General features: G+C 38.3%; 1 protein-coding gene across 2 annotated transcripts in view; it reads left to right on the top strand.

Annotated features, from left to right (window-relative positions):
- The window catches only part of LOC126251553 (proton-coupled folate transporter-like), a 243,161-nt gene extending 223,999 nt beyond the window's left edge, over positions 1 to 19,162 (top strand). For both annotated transcript variants that reach the window (XM_049952065.1, XM_049952064.1), the window contains exons 10-11: positions 1,140 to 1,296; positions 18,854 to 19,162. In XM_049952065.1, the coding sequence (XP_049808022.1) occupies positions 1,140 to 1,296; positions 18,854 to 18,947 (251 nt within the window). In that variant the 3' untranslated portion in view covers positions 18,948 to 19,162. The remainder of the gene's footprint in view (positions 1 to 1,139; positions 1,297 to 18,853) is intronic.
- The last annotated feature ends 595 nt before the right edge of the window (positions 19,163 to 19,757 follow it).

The following is a 19,757-nucleotide window of genomic DNA, read 5'->3' as shown; positions in this document are numbered from 1 at the left end:
TTCCTCCCTCTTTACTGACAGATTAACTTCGTTGACGATTGCTTTTTCCCAAATTTCTATTAGGTACACGCGGTTTAATTTTTCACTGTCATTAAGGTCAATAAGTGAGGGGGAGGTTACATGTGTATTGGGGAGTTGCTGCATTGTTTGGGTGCAACTATTCATTTCTTTTCCTTATGTTAGCATAAAGACACAATTTCTCATCACCAGTAATGATACAGGATAGGAATGGTTGATGTCTTTCATGAGCCAATTGATAATGAGCAAGCAGAGATGCACATATGGCCACCCCCTGATTTTTGTGATTTTGGTATAGAGCATGTGGTCCCCATATAATCGAGTTTTGAACCTTCCTCATTGTATGCAAATATCACATGATGGTGGAATGATAACAGTTTATTGCATTTGAGAGTTCTCAAGTACACTGATTAGGATCATTGTGGAATAATGATCTTCATCAGCTGCAGAGGTCTTCCTGAATGTGGAGAGCCACTAATGTCAAAACGATTCTCCTTAAAATAAGAAAATTGTTTCCTTGCCTTTCGCTGCCCAGTGGCATTATCGCCATACCTGGTGAAAATGTTTCTGGGTGCTTCCACTGCTGTCACCATTCTATTGAACTCAAACAGAAGAATATGTCAGAAATATTCAGATTTCTCCACTTGTCACTCCATTTTCTAGTGTTCAAGGCTCCACTCACTATCTCCAAATGACAAATGACAACATAGAAACTCAAATAGCAACAGTGAACTACAAATAAAAATGATAATTGATAAATAAACTCATAGCAACTGGAATACCAGCATAAAAAACAAAAACTTTATGAACGTATGTACCAACCTAATATTATTGTCTATCTTGATGTTCACATTTTGCACATTGCATGTGGACTTCCCAATGTCACTTGAGGAAGTAACATCATAACTACAATCTTATGTAATCTGTTGTTGGCTGGCTGGCTTATGTAATCTGTATGTTTGCTGATTTTAAAAAGCATATAAATTTTTAGCCTTGGTTTCATCTTTTCATGCTATCTGACTACTTATCTTTGATAAATGGGATAAATTTGATGTTTATTTTCTTTTGTCTGATAGTAATAAATATTCATTGGTTAAAAAGACCAATTCCTTTTGTTACAGGTAGTGTATTCTCCCTGACTGCAGCACTGGAGTCTGTTATGCCATTGGTAGCATCGCCTCTCTACACAGCTGTGTACAATGCCACCATTGCAAGTTTTGCTGGGGCATTCTACCTGATGTCTGCAGTTTTCTACACTGTTAATGTTGGACTCTCATTGTAAGTACTCAAATTTGGTACAACTGAATTTGATATAAATATTTACCCACACATTGTGGAGGGAGTCACAGGTGACTCTTAATGTCAATAATAGTAAATGTTCCAATATAATTATTAATCAAGAAAGGGCAGGGATAGCATAAAAAAGAATCCATACACATTTGTGTGTGCGTGTGTGTGTAATGCTTGATCGGAAAAAAAAGAGGCTCTGGTACAGTGATATTTTGTGTGAGTTTTTGAAATTTGGACTCTTAAAATGTTATTTTATTGTTTTTCTGAGGAGTTTAGAAGTGTGAATACAAATTTGTTTTACATCACTTCAACATCAACAAAATTTCTACTGTATCACATCTCAAAATCTGCAGTTCTGATCTTTTTTTTAGTCAGAGGTACTGAGTATAGAAGTAGTGTAGCCCATGACGTGCGAATACCCAGACTTTATTCACCCAGTGTTTGAGAATGAGAGCACTTAGTGACTTGCAACAAACTTTAAACATAATTTCAAACATTTATGAAATTTTTTCTCTGTGACAACTGCCACAAAAAGATGAAAGGAAAAAATTTATCACTTACTACATTTTTGATCTCCATGTAGTGAAACTGCTGCATTAGATGTGATGTTCTAATTTATTACTTATTTACTTCTAATTGTATTTGCGACAAATTTTGCAGACAGTATTCCCCTCTACCATTGAATGTACCTGCAAATTAGTATCATTGTATGACAGTTCAGGAGATATGATGCCATAAACACTGAGATGCTCGAAAAACTGCTGCATCTTGCATGATGTTCAAATGTATTACCTCTTTGCTACTAACTCTATTCACAACACATTTAGCAGGCCTTATCCGCGTATGGTGCTGCATGTACCTATGAAATTATGTAAGGGATAATCAAAAAGCTTCCATTTATGGGTGTGGCTATTGCAAATGTGCAACAGTGTTTTTGATGTGGGTATATAAGCACCAACAAGTAGGCTAGGGATTAGTGGGCCGTCATGTCCCTCTGATATCCTTGTGGTAAATGCACAAATGTGAACTATGATGACATTATCACCAAATGCGTTCATACAGGACCAACAAGCAGTTACTCTTTCTTGGTGGCTGTAGGACAAACTGTGGTAGACATCTATTGGAAAATGAAGAATGTGGGGGTGCAGCGTGTCTGTCGAAAACCACTGTTCGTTGAATGGTGCGCCAAGAGGTGCTGCTACTTCATGATAGTGCATGTCCCCATATCACAAGTTTTGTAATGCAGAAGTTATACCAACTCAAGTGGGAGACACTCAAGCACTTGCCATATAGTCTTACTTATGTTGGGGTTGGGTTATTTGGGGGAAGAGACCAAACTGTGAAGTCATTGGTCTCATCAGATAAGGGAAGAATGGGGAAGGAAGCTGGCCATGCCCTTTCAAAGGAACCATCCCGGCATTTGCCTGAAGAGATTTAGGGAAATCATGGAAAACCTAAATCGGGATTGCCGGACGCAGGATTGAACCGTCAACCTCCCGAATGTGAGTACAGTGTGCTAACCACTGCACCACCTCGCTCGGTTCCTCCTTACGTGATTATCATACCTACAGTCCCTTAAAAACGTCCTTGAAGGGTTGTAGATTCCTGTTGGACAAAAATGTGCAGCAGGCAGTTACGGACTTCTTCATGCAAAGTGCGTGATGATTTTCTTCAACATGGTGCTTCATTGGGGTGATTGCCTCAGTGCTCACAGTGATTTTTCCTGTGTGACATACTGATTCTGGACTGTATGGCTTTTGAACAAAAGTTTTTTGATTGCCCCTTATATCATAGTGTGACATTCAGTTCAGCAGATATGACATCATAGACATTGAACTACATGGAAACAAAACTGCAGGGTGAAATCTTTCCCTCAGTTTTTCCCACATATGGACATGTCACATATATGTGTACACATGACATTTTTGTACAAATATATTAAATATATGTGACGTCCATATGTGGGAAAAGCTGAGGGAAAGAATTCATCGTGAACCTCTGGTTTGATATCAGCCAGAATTTGTACACATATTACTACCTGGAAAGAAATACTGTGTGGGTAAGACCCAGCAGTGTCCTAGTGTAGGAGTGATAATGTGGTGAGAGAAAGGGGGAGGACATGAACAGAAAGTGGGGGTGGGGCTAAGGAGAACATGTTCATAGGTAGTGTGGAAGAGGAGGTGGATAGAGAGCTACGGAGAGGGGAAAATGGACAGAGAAAGAGAAGAGGAAAAGATAGACAAAGGGTGGAGTAGAAGGAGATCGGTAGAGAAAGGAAAGAGGAGGACATGGGCAGAGAGGGAGAGAGAAAGAGAGAGAGAGAGAGAGAGAGAGAGAGAGAGAGAGAGAGGTGGAAGGGGGGAGGTGATGGACTGAGAGATGGGGAGGAGTAAATGGACAGAAAAAGAGAAGTGGAAAGAGGAGCAGAGGAGATGGACAGAGAGGGAGGGAGGGGGCAGGAGTAGCATATGGACAGGGGGAGGAGCAGGAGGATATGAACATAGAAGGGGGGGGGGGGTTGGAGAAGGTAAACAGAGGTTGAGGGGATGAGAAGAAGAGGGACAAATAGGAGGGCAGAAGAGATGGACAGTAATGGGGGGGGGGGGGATGGGTTAATGGAATTGGAATACATACATACCAAGGCAATGTTGAGTACACATCTAGTTTATGAAATAACAGTACAGATATACAGACACTGAAAAGAACCAAGTTCCAGCAGACTGGTTCTTGATAAATGGGCTGTGACTAAACTTTGATGAATCTCAATACAATCAATTTTGTTATAAACAAGAGCAGGAAACACCACTACCCCTGCCTTCCCACCTAAGAAAGTGTTAATGACTGAAAATGAATACAGTGATGAATGTGCCACAACAGAGAAGGGAGATTACTTTCTCATCAAACATCCCAAGGTTCCAATCTTGAGATCTCAAGGTAATTGAAGTTTTCTCGGCATGCACCCCAGGTACACTAAACACTATTGCTTTCTGTACAGGTATGTCTACAGAGATAGAAAAATGCACTATTGGGTACAACAATCATCTATTCAGGAGGAACACTTCTGCCTTTACAAAAGGAACTTACACTACACATTTAATCGGTCTCATCAAAAGTGAAAACCATGGACAAAGAGCACATGAATTCATGTACATATGCAGCTGAGAGAACTTCTCATTATTAATTCAAGTAAGAAGAGAGGAAAGAATATTTGTAGGACTCCGTATTAAGAGAAGCCACATAGCTATCTTTCACAAGTGTCTTTGAGAAAGTAGTAGGCGTAATGGACCACTTCCATGGTCCACCATTGAGAGGTGGGAGAAGCATCGCTTTGGTTTGCCAGGGTGGCATAAGTAATCTCCCAGCCAGATTTTACTGATTGATTGACAGGATATTAAGTGAAATTATGCATTATACATGGTTTGTTGCCACACTCTCCGATGAGGGAGAGCCATTTATGAAAGCAGACCAGTTAAGTTTTCTTTACATTCCTTAAAACTATGATGAAATCATAATAAATGTGATGTTTATAACATGTGCAAGATGCCCCTGTTTTTAAGATGAATATGACCACAGCATATGTAAATCATCAACTGCGAGATAATAATAAAAGTGTTTAATTTTATGCATGACGTTCTTCTGTATGCCTTACAAATCATTCCTGGAAAATTTCATTTCTTTTTCATACCTTTTATAAAAACATTAATAAATACAATATATTGGACATTATTTCAGTTTATTTGCAGTGTAATTAATGAGGGGAAAAAAGAAAAAAAAAACACATAGACTCAACCCCATTACCCCCAGTTTAACTTTTACACTCTTTCTGCTGCGCCAACCTCTTTCTGGAAACAGTGCTAACATGAATAGCTCAAGCCTCACTAGGACCATGACTCATTTCTGAACAACCATTGCATAAGCCATAAATTTGAATGAAATTGGTAATGATGAGTAGATGCTATCTCTTTGTGAGTACAGTTGAAACTAGTGGATTTTGCAGCATCAGTCCATCTTCCTTTACCCTGCTCTCTTTTATTGATTTGTGTAGTTGAGCCCTTACCTTCTTTAAATACTTTTATTATCATTTTTACAGTTTCCAATTCTTTCTTTTTGACATTATATACATATTTTAAACAATTATTTGCCTTGCATAAATTGTTTTCCATTTCTTACATCTTTGTCTTAGCATGGAGATTCACTTTCAAACTGTTACATCATTTCTTTAATTTAGAAACATTCGCTAGGTCTGGTTCTGGAGGTGCAACATGCAGCTTTCAAAATTGTAGTGTGCTTGTGTTTGTGTCTAACATCTCAGATAGTGTTACAATTTTAGCCTTGTTCTTGTTCTTATTCTGGAGGTGCCATTCAGCTTCCATAATTTTAGTTTGCCTATGTTCCAGTCTAACACCTCAAATAATGTTACAATTTTAGCCTTGTTCTTGTGCTTATCTTATCTCCTTTAATTCAGTTTCTGGTTCAGGAAATGCTGTTGTTGAGACCACATGCATTGACCTGTTTTCATGTCATGGCATCCACCTGTCTCCATATACACACCCTCCACTACTTCAGATAATGTTGCAAGGTCATTCAGTGGCTCAGCATTAGAAATATTTGGTAGTTTTGGATCATCTTCTTATGCATTACCATGTTATTCTTCTGAATCAGTTATAATCTCTTTCTTACCTATAACATCAGCTTTAACTGACTTGACTTTACTGCTACCCAGTGCTTTATCATTTATCTTAACCACTTTATTGCATTTCACTGCATAATCTATCATTTTTGTGTCTGCTCATTTCCCTATTTTAGCCTGCACAAAAATGTCGTTAGATATAGTCTTCCACATGGTTGAAATTTGTTGTAATCACTATCGAAGCTTGTGCTTCTTCCAAACCAGTGAATACGATGCTGTTTACCCCTGTATTAAGGTTTCCAGCAACTTTCTGTAAAATATCCATTACAAAGATGTCCTAATTATTATTTTAATTATCACAGTGGTGGCAATCATTGTTAATTCCATCTTGATCTTGATGATTTCTGCCTCACTCTCACTGCTTTCACTGTTTTCAGTTACCTTTTTTTCTACATTTTTCACCTTGTCTTGTACAGAAATAAAAAGTGAGTTGACTGGCTATAATTTTTGGTGCAACTTCTTTAACCTGCAGGATTCTTATTTCATGGACATGACTCCATTATTTACATTTTTAGATCTGATCATTCCACTCAGTGATGAATTCTGCTTGCTGAGTTTTTACTTGCCTCATTTCAGCTGTGTTATCTTTTTATCAAAGTGTATAGTGTTTTCATCTATCTTTTTCTGCATTTTAGTTGTGTTTCATCCATTTTAGCCCTTAGTGTTTGCTTCCTTTTTGCCTCCAGTACTTGTCTGTGTAGTTTCTTGTTTTGTCTTATTTCCTTTATTTTGTAAATCTTCTTGCTATAGACTTCCCCTGGCTTATCTATGAAATACAATTTTGTTGTGTTAGTTCCTGACTTTTTGCAATTCTAGAATCTCCATCGGTCTTTTTCTAAGCCACAACTGTTTCAGTTCCCAGCTTGTATAACGTAAAATTACTTTTTCTATCTGTCTCAATATTTTTCTCCATAACTTTTACCACTTTAACAATACCAGAGAAGGAAAGTTGCTACTCACCATATAGCGGAGATGCTGAGTCACGACAGGCACAACAAAAATATTCACACAATTATAGCTTTCGGCCATCAAGGCCTGTGTGTCTGCTGCTGACAAAGGCCTTGATGGCCGAAAGCTATAATTGTGTGAATATTTTTGTTGTGCCTGTCGCGACTCAGCATCTCCGCTATATGGTGAGTAGCAACTTTCCTTCTCTGGAATTGTTGCATTCCATCCTGGATTTTCCATTGTTTGACTTTTACCGCTTTAGCTTTATTACTCTGATGCTCACTTTCTGACATTGTTCATTAGATCATTCCCAACTCACATGTAAAATATGCTTCTGCCCAACAATACCTACAGAAATAATCCCAAATGCAACTCACAACTCACTATGCCAATAAAAACTTTTTTTTTTTGGGGGGGGGGGGGGGGTGAGGGGCAACTTGGTAGCTGTACAGGTTATCCTTCGATGAGCTAGTCACACACACACACACACACACACACACACACACACACACAATGCATATGGCGACACACAGTTCTACCCTTCATGGTGCCAGATGGGCTAACAGTGCCAGTGCTGTGTTTCTTGGCAAGTGGACTGTTTGTGGTGGGGTAGTGTCAGGTGGATTGGTTAGACAGAGAGGGAGGCAGGGAGAGGGACCATTGGTGAGTGGCTAGCAGTTCAAAGTGAGGCAGTTGGTTTTCCGGCTAGGAATGTGGGAGGGACGAGTGGCAAGTATATGGGCTAGGCAGGCAGTGCACAATTGTAGGAGACAGTAGAAAGCAGTGCAAGCTGAAGGCAATGTGGAAATGTGAATTTCCCTCTGAGCTCTATTTTAATGGTTGCTACCCAACTCAGGCCTTCTGGATCATTCCCTCCATCACTACCTTCTCTGAACTACACATGTTGGAGGTATCCTTACAATACATTATGTGCTCTTGTAATTGTTCTAGGCTCAATCTCCAGTAACTCTGTGTCCCTGCATCCTCCACCCAACAGTTTCCCTTTTCTACATCACGTCACCTCCTTCTAATTCATGTCCTACAACTATGCATCACATGCTGTTTTCCTGCCACCTTCCCATGTGCATTCCTAGCTGGAAAGCAACCCCCCCCCCCCCCCCAAATCTGCTATCCACCAGCCCCAGTTCCTCTCTCTGCCTTCTGTCTCCATTCTCTCTACACACCCCACCTGGCACTACCCCCACCAGAATCAGTCAAAAGATAACAAAGAGAGCTATAACTCATCAAAAGATATCTCTGAAAGCTGCAAGTTTTCTTTTGGGTATGTATGAAGAGATCTGACTTTGATCCTAATTGTTGGCTATCAGACTACAGGAAGGCAAACTTAACACCAGCCACAATTGCACTAAACATTAAATACTGCTGAACTGTACCTGGAATAACTGTGATTATTTACCACCAAATTAATCATAAAGGGTGCTAAGTTTCCTCTGAAATAAAGGATGACATCATTTACCTTAATTTATTCATCTTTAAACAATGGAAAACATGCCTACCTGTATTGTACTCATTCGCTTTGATTAAACAGACAGAGTCTAAAAGTCATTCACTCTGAAGAAGCCATTGACAATTCACCATTCCTACTCCAACAAAATTTTTGATCACTGCACTATTAAACATTTTATAATTCACCTCATGAATTTCTAACCCAAGATTATGTCATACATGTTCACTCCATTGAGTCTGACCTACTACTGCCTTCACACTCTCACTGCTAACTTGCATTGTTGGTGGGACACGACAGTGCCATATTCACCAGAAAAGATGGTAGACTACAGAAAGTTTTAGAAGTTAAGGCTTGCCAACTATTGTCTGCTTATAGGTAGCTTGCTGGCCATCTATGCACACATTTATTTTGTGACTTAAAATATTATTTCATCCATTGAAATGTACTCTAAATATTAAAGAGTGAGAACAAAATAGCTTTCTTTTTTCCTTCCTCTTTTACACAGGAAATGGTATTCTGTTGTTTCAATACTTATTTTGATATTTTAACCATTTGTTGCTGTTACTGCTCACCTAATGCTGCTACCTTTGCTGAGAGATGTTGTTCTGGCTGCTATGAAATACTTATTATCTGATTTTAAGAAAACTATTGGGTGATAAACTTCGATCTTTGCACATCATACAGTCTGATATCTTTGCTCAGAAAAGGTATGAATTTGTTGTCATTTGTCAAAACTACTGTGCTGCATCAAATCAAGTAAAGCATTGCATGAATTTTTGAAGACTTTGCTGAGGCAAAATTTTAGCTCAATCATTGCTATGTATGAAATATAGATAAGCTATCCAGATTTTATTTAAAATTGAGAGCAGAACAAAATCTCATTTCATTTTTAAGACATTGTTTTTTATGCCCTACAAATGGTTGCACATGGTGCATCCAGTTCTGTCCCTGCACATCGGGAATCATGTGGTCACAACAGTTGTCATATATCATAAACGAGACATCAAAACAAGATTTTTTGCAAATGGTAGTATGCAAAGAGGGTTGTATGTTGTATGATAAATACTAAAAACTTTTTTGTTCACCACATTATGGAAGTAACTCATCCATAGCAATGAGAGGATTGACGGAATGGGATGCACTCAAGGAAAACCCAGAGATCACATTTAAACATGTCCTCAGCCCTTGGGAAGGAGTAGAACTTGACAAGTTAATTAATCCACAGCACTGCAAGGGTTAAGGCTATCGATGATTGTAGATCAAGCTATTATATCATTCTCTTTTGCTGAAGAAGTCCACGGCTTATATCTTTTTGGAGTGTACAACATTCTTTTTAAGAGCTCATGCTTTTGCTCTTTCAAAGAAAAGTGCAACACATTTGACTCATTAATTTTCTTCATTTGTTCATAAAACTGTGAAACTAATAGCAGACTTTAATTTCGCATAACAACTTCTTACAACCGTCACTCATCAGAATGACTCAATAATTCTCCTTCATTGGCCAAACTCCAGCCCTTCATAGTTCTTTAGCAGTTTATGCTTTTTACAATATTATTGTAATAATAACTTTTCATAATTTGCAATGGATAGAAAATTGTACAAATGAATTTACATCTGAAATCATAGTCAGCAGAAAATGTCGACATATTTTACATATATAGTTTTGTAAAATGCAGAGTTTCCAGTGCTGAACTTCATAAGATGAATGTTAATTGTACACCATCTAAGTTTTCGTTAGACATAAATTGATATTTCAATTGCCTGCAGTACTAGTGACTCCAATGCTAATAGCTTTATGATTTGATTCAAGATACACTGGTCCAATACATGCTGAAGGTTGTTTACATATTAGCATAGCCTCCAGAGAAAAAAAGAGTATAAATTAAATTATTGGTACACAACAATGGAAGCGCTATATGCCCTCGCAGAATAGTAATGTGTAATATCTTTGTCATTTGGTACAAAAGGGATGAACGTTTTTTGTTTCATTGTCTTCTTCTCTGTTCTGATGTTCTAGCTGACGGCCACTTATTGTTCATGGTCCATAACTAATACCATTATCCGTAGTAATACTAGTAATGTTTTGAATATATATAAAAATAATCATTCAGAATTGTGTTTTTGTCAGTAGTACCTTTCCTGCCCATGATTTAGATACGTAATTAATAAATGTTGCCTTGGCCATTTTGTATAGGCTCATTGTTGTTGCAACACCATTAATAATAAAAATGATGTATGCTATTTTAATAGTCATTTAATGCTAAAAGTACACTACTGGCCATTGAAATTGCTACACAAAGAAGAAATGCAGATGATAAATGGGTATTCATTGGACAAATATATTATACTAGAACTGACATTTTCACACAATTTGGGTGCATAGATCCTGAGAAATCAGTACCCAGAACAACCACCTCTGGCCATAATAACAGCCTTAATATGCCTGGGCATTGAGTCAAACAGAACTTGGATGGCATGTACAGGTACAACTGCCCATGCAGCTTCAACACGATACCACAGTTCATCAAGAGTAGTGACAGGCGTATTATGACGAACCAGTTGCTCGGCCACCATTGACCAGACATTTTCAATTGGTGAGAGATCTGGAGAATGTGCTGGCCAGGGCAGCAGTCGAACATTTTCTGTATCCAGAAAGGCCTGTGCAGGATCGGCAACATGCGGTTGTGCATTATCCTGCTGAAATGTAGGGCTTCGCAGGGATCGAATGAAGGGTAGAGCCATGGTTCGTAACACATCTGAAATGTAACGTTCACTGTTCAAAGTGCCATCAATGTGAACAAGAGGTGACCGAGACGTGTAACCAATGGCACCCCATACCATCATGCCGGGTAATACGCCAGTATGGTGATGACGAATACACGCTTCCAATGTGAGTTCACCACGATGTCGCCAAACATGGATGCGACCATCATGATGCTGTAAACAGAACCTGGATTTATCCGAAAAAATGACGTTTTGCCATTCATGCACCAAGGTTCGTCGTTGAGTACACCATCTCTGACGTGATAGTCCATGCTGCTGCAAATGTCGTCGAACTGTTCATGCAGATAGTTGTTGTCTTGCAAACATCCCCATCTTTTGACTCAGGGATCAAGACGTGGCTGCATCAAGGGTAACCGCAGCCATGGTCTCCGAACTGATAGTCCATGCTGCTGCAAACGTCGTCGAACTATTCGTGCAGATGGTTGTTGTCTTCCAAATGTCCCCATCCATACTGCTACAAACGTCGTCAAACTATTCATGCGGATGGTTGTTGTCTTGCAAATGTCCCCATCTGCTGACTCAGAGATCGAGACGTGGCTGCATGATCCGTTACAGCCATGTGGATAAGATGCCTGTCATCTCGACGGCTAGTGATACGAGGCCGTTGGGATCCAGCATGGTGTTCCATATTACCCTCCTGAACACACCTATTCCATATTCTGCTAACAGTCATTGGATCTCGACCTATGCGAGCAGCAATGTTGTGTTACGATAAACCACAATCACGATAGGCTACAATCTGACCTTTATCAAAGACAGAAATATGATAGTACACATTTCTCCTCCTTACATGCGGCATCACAACAACGTTTTGCCAGACAATGCTGGTCAACTGCTGTTTGTGTATGAGAAATTGTTTGGAAACTTTCCTCATGTCACCACGTTGTAGGTGTCGCTGCTGGCGCCAGCCTTGTGTGAATGCTCTGAAAAGCTAATCGTTTGCATATCACTGCATTTTCTTCCTGTCAGTTAAATTTTGCTTCTGTAGCACGTCATCTTCATGGTGTAGCAATTGTAATGGCCAGTAGTGCATTAAAAAAATAATCTCAATAAATACAAAATGGTTGTTGTTGTTGTGGTCTTCAGTCCTGAGACTGGTTTGATGCAGCTCTCCATGCTACTCTATCCTGTGCAAGCTTCTTCATCTCCCAATACGTACTGCAGCCTACATCCCTCTGAATCTGTTTAGTGTATTCATCTCTTGGTCTCCCTCTATGATTTTTACCCTCCACGCTGTCCTCCAATACCTAATTGGTGATCCGTTTATGCCTCAGAACATGTCCTACCAACCGATCCCTTCTTCTTGTTAGTTGTGCCACAAACTCCTCTTCTCCCCAATCCTATTCAATACTTCCTCATTAGTTACGTGATATACCCATCTAATCTTCAGCATTCTTCTGTAGCACCACATTTCAAAGGCTTCTATTCTCTCCTTGTCCAAACTAGTTATCATCCATGTTTCACTTCCATACATGCCTACAATCCGTACAAATACTTTCAGAAACGACTTCCTGACATTTAAATCTATACTCGATTTTAACAAAGTTCTCTTCTTCAGAAATGCTTTCCTTGCCATTGCCAGTCTACATTTTATATCCTCTCTACTTCGACCATCATCAGTTACTTTGCTCCCCAAATAGCAAAACTCATTTACTACTTTAAGTGTCTCATTTCCTAATCTAATTCCCTCAGCATCGCCCGACTTAATTCGACTACATTCCATTATCCTCGTTTTGCTTTTATTGATGTTCATCTTATATCCTCCCTTCAAGACACTGTCCATTCCGTTCAACTGCTCTTCCAAGTCCATTGCTGTCTCTGACAGAATTACAATGTCATTGGCGAACCTTAAAGTTTTTATTTCTTCTCCATGGATTGTAATTCCTACTCCGAGTTTTTCTTTTGTTCCCTTTACTGCTTGCTCAATATACAGATTGAATAACATCGGGGTGAGGCTACAACCCTGTCTCACTCCCTTCCCAACCACTGCTTCCCTTTCATGTCCCTCGACTCTTATAACTGCCATCTGGTTTCTGTACAAATTGTAAATAGCCTTTCGCTCCCTGTAATTTACCCCTTTCACCTTCAGAATTTGAAAGAGAGTATTCCAGTCAACATTGTCGAAAGCTTTCTCCAAGTCTACAAATGCTAGAAACGTAGGTTTGCCTTTTCTTAATGTAGCTTCTAAGATAAGTCGTAGGGTCAGTATTGCCTCACGTGTTCCCATATTTCTACGGAATCCAAACTGATCTTCTCCAAGGTCGGCTTCTACCAGTTTTTCCATATGTCTGTAAAGAATTCGCGTTAGTATTTTGCAGCCGTGACTTATAAACTGACAGTTCGGTAATTTTCACATCTGTCAACGCCTGCTTTCTTTGGGATTGGAATTATTATATTCTTCTTGAAGTCTGAGGGTATTTCGCCTGTCTCGTACATTTTGCTCACCAGATGGTAGAGTTTTGTCAGGACTGGCTCTCCCAAGGCTGTCAGTAGTTCTAATGGAATGTTGTCTAATCCCGGGTCCTTGTTTCGACTTAGGTCTTTCAGTACTCTATCAGATTCTTCACGCAGTATCATATCTCCCATTTCATCTTCATCTACATCCTCTTCCATTTCCATAATATTGTCCTCAAGAACATCGCCCTTGTATAGTCCCTCTATATACTCCTTCCACCTTTCCGCTTTCCCTTCTTTGCTTAGAACTGGGCTGTCATCTGAGCCCTTGATATTCATACAAGTGGTTCTCTTTTCTCCAAAGGTCTCTTTGATTTTCCTGTAGGCAGTATCTATCTTACCCCTAGTGAGGTAAGCCTCTACATCCTTACATTTGTCCTCTAGCCATGCCTGCTTAGCCATTTTGTACTTCCTGTCGATCTCATTTTTGAGACGTTTGTATTCCTTTTTGCCTGCTTCATTTACTGCATTTTTATATCTTCTCCTTTCATCAATTAAATTCAGTATTTCTTCTGTCGCCCAAGGATTTATACTGGCCCTCGTCTTTTTACCCACTTGATCCTCCGCTGCCTTCACCACTTCATCCCTCAAAGCTATCCATTCTTCTTCTACTGTATTTCTTTCCCCCATTCTTGTCAATTGTTCCTTTATGCTCTTCCTGAAACTCTCTACAACCTCTGGTTCCTTCAGTTTATCCAGGTCCCATCTCCTCAAATTCCCACCTTTTTGCAGTTTCTTCAGTTTTATTCTACAGTTCATAACCAATAGATTGGGTCAGAGTCCACATCTGCCCCTGGAAATGTCTTACAATTTAAAACCTGGTTCCTAAATCTCTGTCTTACCATTATATAATCTATCTGATACCTTGTAGTATCTCCAGTGTTCTTCCATGTATACAACCTTCTTTCATGATTCTTGAACCAAGTGTTAGCTATGATTAAGTTATGCTCTGTGCAAAATTATACCAGGCAGCTTCCTCTTTCATTTCTTAGCCGCAATCCATATTCACCTACTATGTTTCCTTCTCTCCCTTTTCCTACTGTCGAATTCCAGTCATCCATGACTATTAAATTTTCGTCTCCCTTCACTACCTGAATAATTTCTTTTATCTCATCATACATTTCATCAATTTCTTTGTCATCTGCAGAGCTAGTTGGCATATAAACTTGTAACACTGTTGTAGGTGTGGGCTTCGTGTCTATCTTGGGCACAATAATGCGTTCACTATGTTGTTTGTAGTAGCTTACCCGAACTCCTATTTTTTTTATTCATTATTAAACCTACTCCTGCATTACCCCTACAAAATGGTGTCTTGTAATATTTTCCAATTCATTTTTGGCCAGAGTTACAGTTTTATTAAGAGTAATTTCTATGAATGTGTACACTGCCATTGCGCATAGGCACCTATCCTGGAGCATCAAGCCTCACAGAAAAAATGATTAAGCATTGTGTTTAATTGGCTTATCATGTAATCTTAATGAAAGAATTTTTTTTAATCCATCATAAGACGGATATCTTGACGTTGGAATACATATGATATATCTGGCGATAGTGCCCTGAGAAAATTTAGGAATGGCTTTTAAGAAACATAAAAGAGAAGTTTTAAATAACATTTCATTCAATTATCAGAATATTCTCTTTCATTAAAAAAAAGTAGTTAAGTGATAATGTTATGAACATATGTTTTTATTGTTTAACATTTCATTTAAAGTCTGATATTTACTCCTTTTGACATTATACAATTATAAGTGTAAATGGAAATTAGAACATGATCATACATACATGTTTTCATACAAGAATGATTGAGTTTTATGATGTAAATTAGTTGTATGTATTGTGTTATTCAATAGGTGAATCTTAGCCTGTTACATTATGCTGTATATGGTCACTAATCAAAGCTTTGAAGTGGAAGGGAAATAACTGTGGGCTGTGGAACTGTTGATTAAATACATATTTTCTTATGAATACTCTCCATAAAAGTATAATGTTTTCCTACAATGACTGCTCGGTGTGTAAAACAGAATTACAACAGCTTTAATGTGCAGCTATATGCAAGATGTGCTAACTTTTTGAGTGTTTAGATAGATGAGTAGCCTAATAGTAAATAGTTGAATATTTTATAAATTTCCTTCATTTGCCATGAATGTGTGTGTTGCTTCATAGACATTCAAGAATTAGCTTTCTCCACCAACAGGAATAAATATTTCTGCTTTATAGATATAACATTGGAGATCACATGAAAATGTCAACAAGAATGAATTCATTAATGCATATTGTAACGCTACTACTAACTCATCATTGCCAAAAGAAAGTGTTAGAGTGAGTGTAGGTTTCCACGACTATTTGTTATTGACACTACTATGTTTATTAGAGCTGCTCAACTATTGATGTGTACATACCCATAACATCAGAGACAGTCAGTAGGGATGACACTGTTGGATAATTATTAAGCTGGTCACTATCTATCACCATAGATGGTGTGTAACTGGTACCAGGTGATCATGTGACACTCCATTTCTGATGCAAGTCATGGCAGTGAAGTAGTGTGCACGTGTCAGTCAGTTGTATGGTATCATAATAAGGTGGTTTGACATAGCAATGTGACAAAATGGTAAAACAGAACCATCATGTTGTATGTGCTGATTATTACACCATGACTAAAGCTGCTGATTTGTTGATGTATCAATGCAGACTGCCTAGTGTGTGTACAAAAAATGGCATTAGATTAGATTTACTTTCATTCCAATTGATCCATAGTGAGGGGGTCCTCCAGGGTGTAGAACATGTCAGAAAAACAATAATACATGACAAATATTTACAACTAAAGCAAATAAGCTAATGTATATTCCACAGGTCCCAAGTAGAATGATCATCGTCATCGTCATTTTTTAATTTTTTAATTTTAATGAAAACTGTATGAAAGGATCATTTTACAACACTCATTTACTAAGATCGCATTAATGCACTAAATTTAAAATAAAAAAATGTTTTTTTATTTATAAGGTAATAAACATATAATAGAACTACCACAATTCTTATTTACAATTAAAACATTACTAAACTGAAATGCTGCAGAAGTTAGATTGTACTTTAGACACACACACACACACACACACACACACACACACACACACACACACACACACACACACACACACATCCTTTAGGCTTCTCTTAAACTGAAGTTCATTGGTTGTTAAGCTTTTTAGGGCTACAGGAAAGTTATTGAAAATGTGTGTTTCTGAATAATATACACCTTTTTGTACAAAAATAAGTTGACTTCATATCCTTGTGAAGATTATTCTTATTTTTAGTATTGATCCATGAACTGAGCTTTTGGTTTGAAAAAGTGATAAATTTTTAATGACAAATTTTGTTAAGGAATAAATATATTGGGAAGCAGTAGGTATTATCCCTATTTCTGTAAACAGGCCTCTGCAGGATGTTCTTGAGTTCACACCACATATAACTCTTATTGCACATTTTTGCGCCCAGAAAACTTTATCTTGGTTTGATGAATTACCCCAAAAAATAATCTCGTATGACATTATGGAGTGAAAGTAAGCATAGTATGCCAGCTTTTTAATTTTTGTATCCTCTGTGCCTCACAGAATTCGCATTGCAAACAGAGATTTGTTTAGATGCTTCAGCAGTTCTGTGGTGTGCTCCTCCTAGTTGAATTTATTATCAAGCTGGAATCCCAAGAATTTAACACTGTCCACTTCTTCTATCTGCTTCTCATAATATGTTAGGTATATACTCGTGTGACACCCCTTACAAGTCCTGAACTGCATGTAGTATTTTTTTTTCAAAGTTTAGTGGCAAAGAATTGGCTGATCTTTCTAAGACCACACTTGATTTGTTATTTATTGCAATGTTTGTATCGGAAAACAAAACAAACTTGGCATCTGGTAATGTTACTGATGAAAGGTCATTGATATACACAAGAAAAAGTGCCACTTACAGATATGTAAGTTAGTGTAAGAACAGTGGTTGTGAAAGATCATAATTGCTAGGGACCTGAGATTCATGTCATGGTTTGTCAATGACAATAGATTTCAAACCCAACAGGGATTACTACTTTCAGTGAATCAGATAAATCGCAGCCAGTTTCCAAGCAAACATTGTGAAGAGAACTACATGCTGTGAACAAAAGTGAGGCATTTTGCATAAGGTCATTGCTTGTAGCCACACCATAGCTGTACGTCTTCATTGGACCAAGTAATGCAGAAACTAGACATTAGCTGACAGGAGGTATGTAGTGTGGTCCAATGAGACATAATAACGCCTCTTTTCTAAAGCTTGAGTGCACAGGCAATGCAGTGAGATGTTTAATCATAGTGTGTCAAGGGTGTATTTCTTGCTGGAGGTGGCTCTCAGATGTTTTTGGGGGGTGTATTTTGTTTTGTAACTTGGACCTACTGATTCACATTATTGTGAACATGAACCAGGATGTTTATATAATTGTTTTTGGTGGCCAAGTGTTTCCCTTTCTTCGACGTCTTTATGATGAATGTGCTGTGGACGCTCCTGAATTCCGAGAATATAACAGTCATCTGCAAGTACATGTTCCTGATAAAGACCCAGGGACCTGACATGCCTCAGTTGATCTACTAAACCACCTGTTATTAATCTTATGAAAAATGAGTGGCCTTATTTGAATTTTATTTATTTATTTATTTATTTTTTTTAAATTTGTGGTAAGTTCCTATGGAACCAAACTGCTGATGTCATCAGTCGCTAGGCGTACACACTACTTAATCTAACTTAAACTAACTTACGCTAAGGACAACACACACATACACCCATGCCCAAGGGAGGACTCGAACCTCCGATGGGGGAGCCACACGAACTGTGGCAAGGTGCCTCAGACTGCACGGCTACCCCATACGGTGGCCTTATTTGAAACCATAGGTGAAACATAGCAGTCAACTTCCCCACAATTTGATACATCAGTGGGATCTAATCAGCAATGAGTGGCTTCAGCTGGAAATGACATATCTGAAGAAACTTGTGGACACTCTTTCTCACTGAATTGAGGCCATTATCAAGCCTGCACGATATTAGCATCATGTCTCCCAGGGATGACTAATGTTTTGTCTAGTGTGCTTATTATTTGTCTTCATTATTTATTATAGATGCATCTAAGACAAGATACAGTCTACTGCTGTTTATATTTTCTTTCTTCTTTTTTTTTCTAGGGCACTGGCATGTTTACAACGCAAGTGCTCACGATCCGGCTATTATGAAGAGTTGCCAAGCAATGATAGCTGTCCTGCATCTGTAGATGCTTAAAGTATCAATGTTTTCCGTTATTCATGTCTACTTATTGAATTAAGCCATGAAAAGTTGTCAGTTACTTCATCTTGTGGTAATATAATTCTTTGGACCACAAAAAACTCTGAACAGATAATCTCTTGTGGCAATCTAATTGTAACAGTAAAGGAAGTAAAATTTAATATTGTGATGCAGTAAGTCTGTGTGTGTGTGTGTGTGTGTGTGTGTGTGTGTGTGTGTGTGTGTGTGTGTGCGCGCGCGCGCGTATAGGGTGGGGGGGGGGAACATACAAGTGTTTATGTGTTGGCTTGTTTTGTATGTTGAATTTGATGTGAAATTGTACAGCATGAAAGACAAATCTTGACTGTAACAGTGCATTTCCAGTTTCATGGATGGTGAGAAAAATACAAAGAAAGATGGTGAAATGCTATTGTATTCAAACCATGTTCAAAAGCACAAATACATATTTTAATTTGAAGAAATGCACATGGTACAGTGGATCCTAACCTGTCTGTGACTATTACCTCTGAATGACATGTGGTACCAGACAGTACCTTAACCAAGTCTGCCATCCATCTAAACTTTAACTGGAAAAGGGACATTAAAACTTTATTTTTATAGTAACAACAGAAAAAGAATATTTATTTAATTTTGAAATACATATTTTTGGTGATGTCATTCAGTGCACATTGTCAGTCCTTCCTTGCTTTTATTTTCATTGCTACCAAGACAAAAAACTACTTTCACACTTACAAGTTTGGCTTTTGCCGATAATAAATGATACTCGGGGCCAGCCATCTGAAAAGAATCTTGTCAACCAGTTGTTGC

This window comes from Schistocerca nitens, chromosome 4 (assembly GCF_023898315.1).
Source record: "Schistocerca nitens isolate TAMUIC-IGC-003100 chromosome 4, iqSchNite1.1, whole genome shotgun sequence".
NCBI classification, from domain to species: Eukaryota; Metazoa; Arthropoda; class Insecta; order Orthoptera; family Acrididae; genus Schistocerca; species Schistocerca nitens.
The sequence above is the reverse complement of the archived record's forward strand: the minus strand, read 5'-3'. Positions and strand labels throughout refer to the sequence as shown.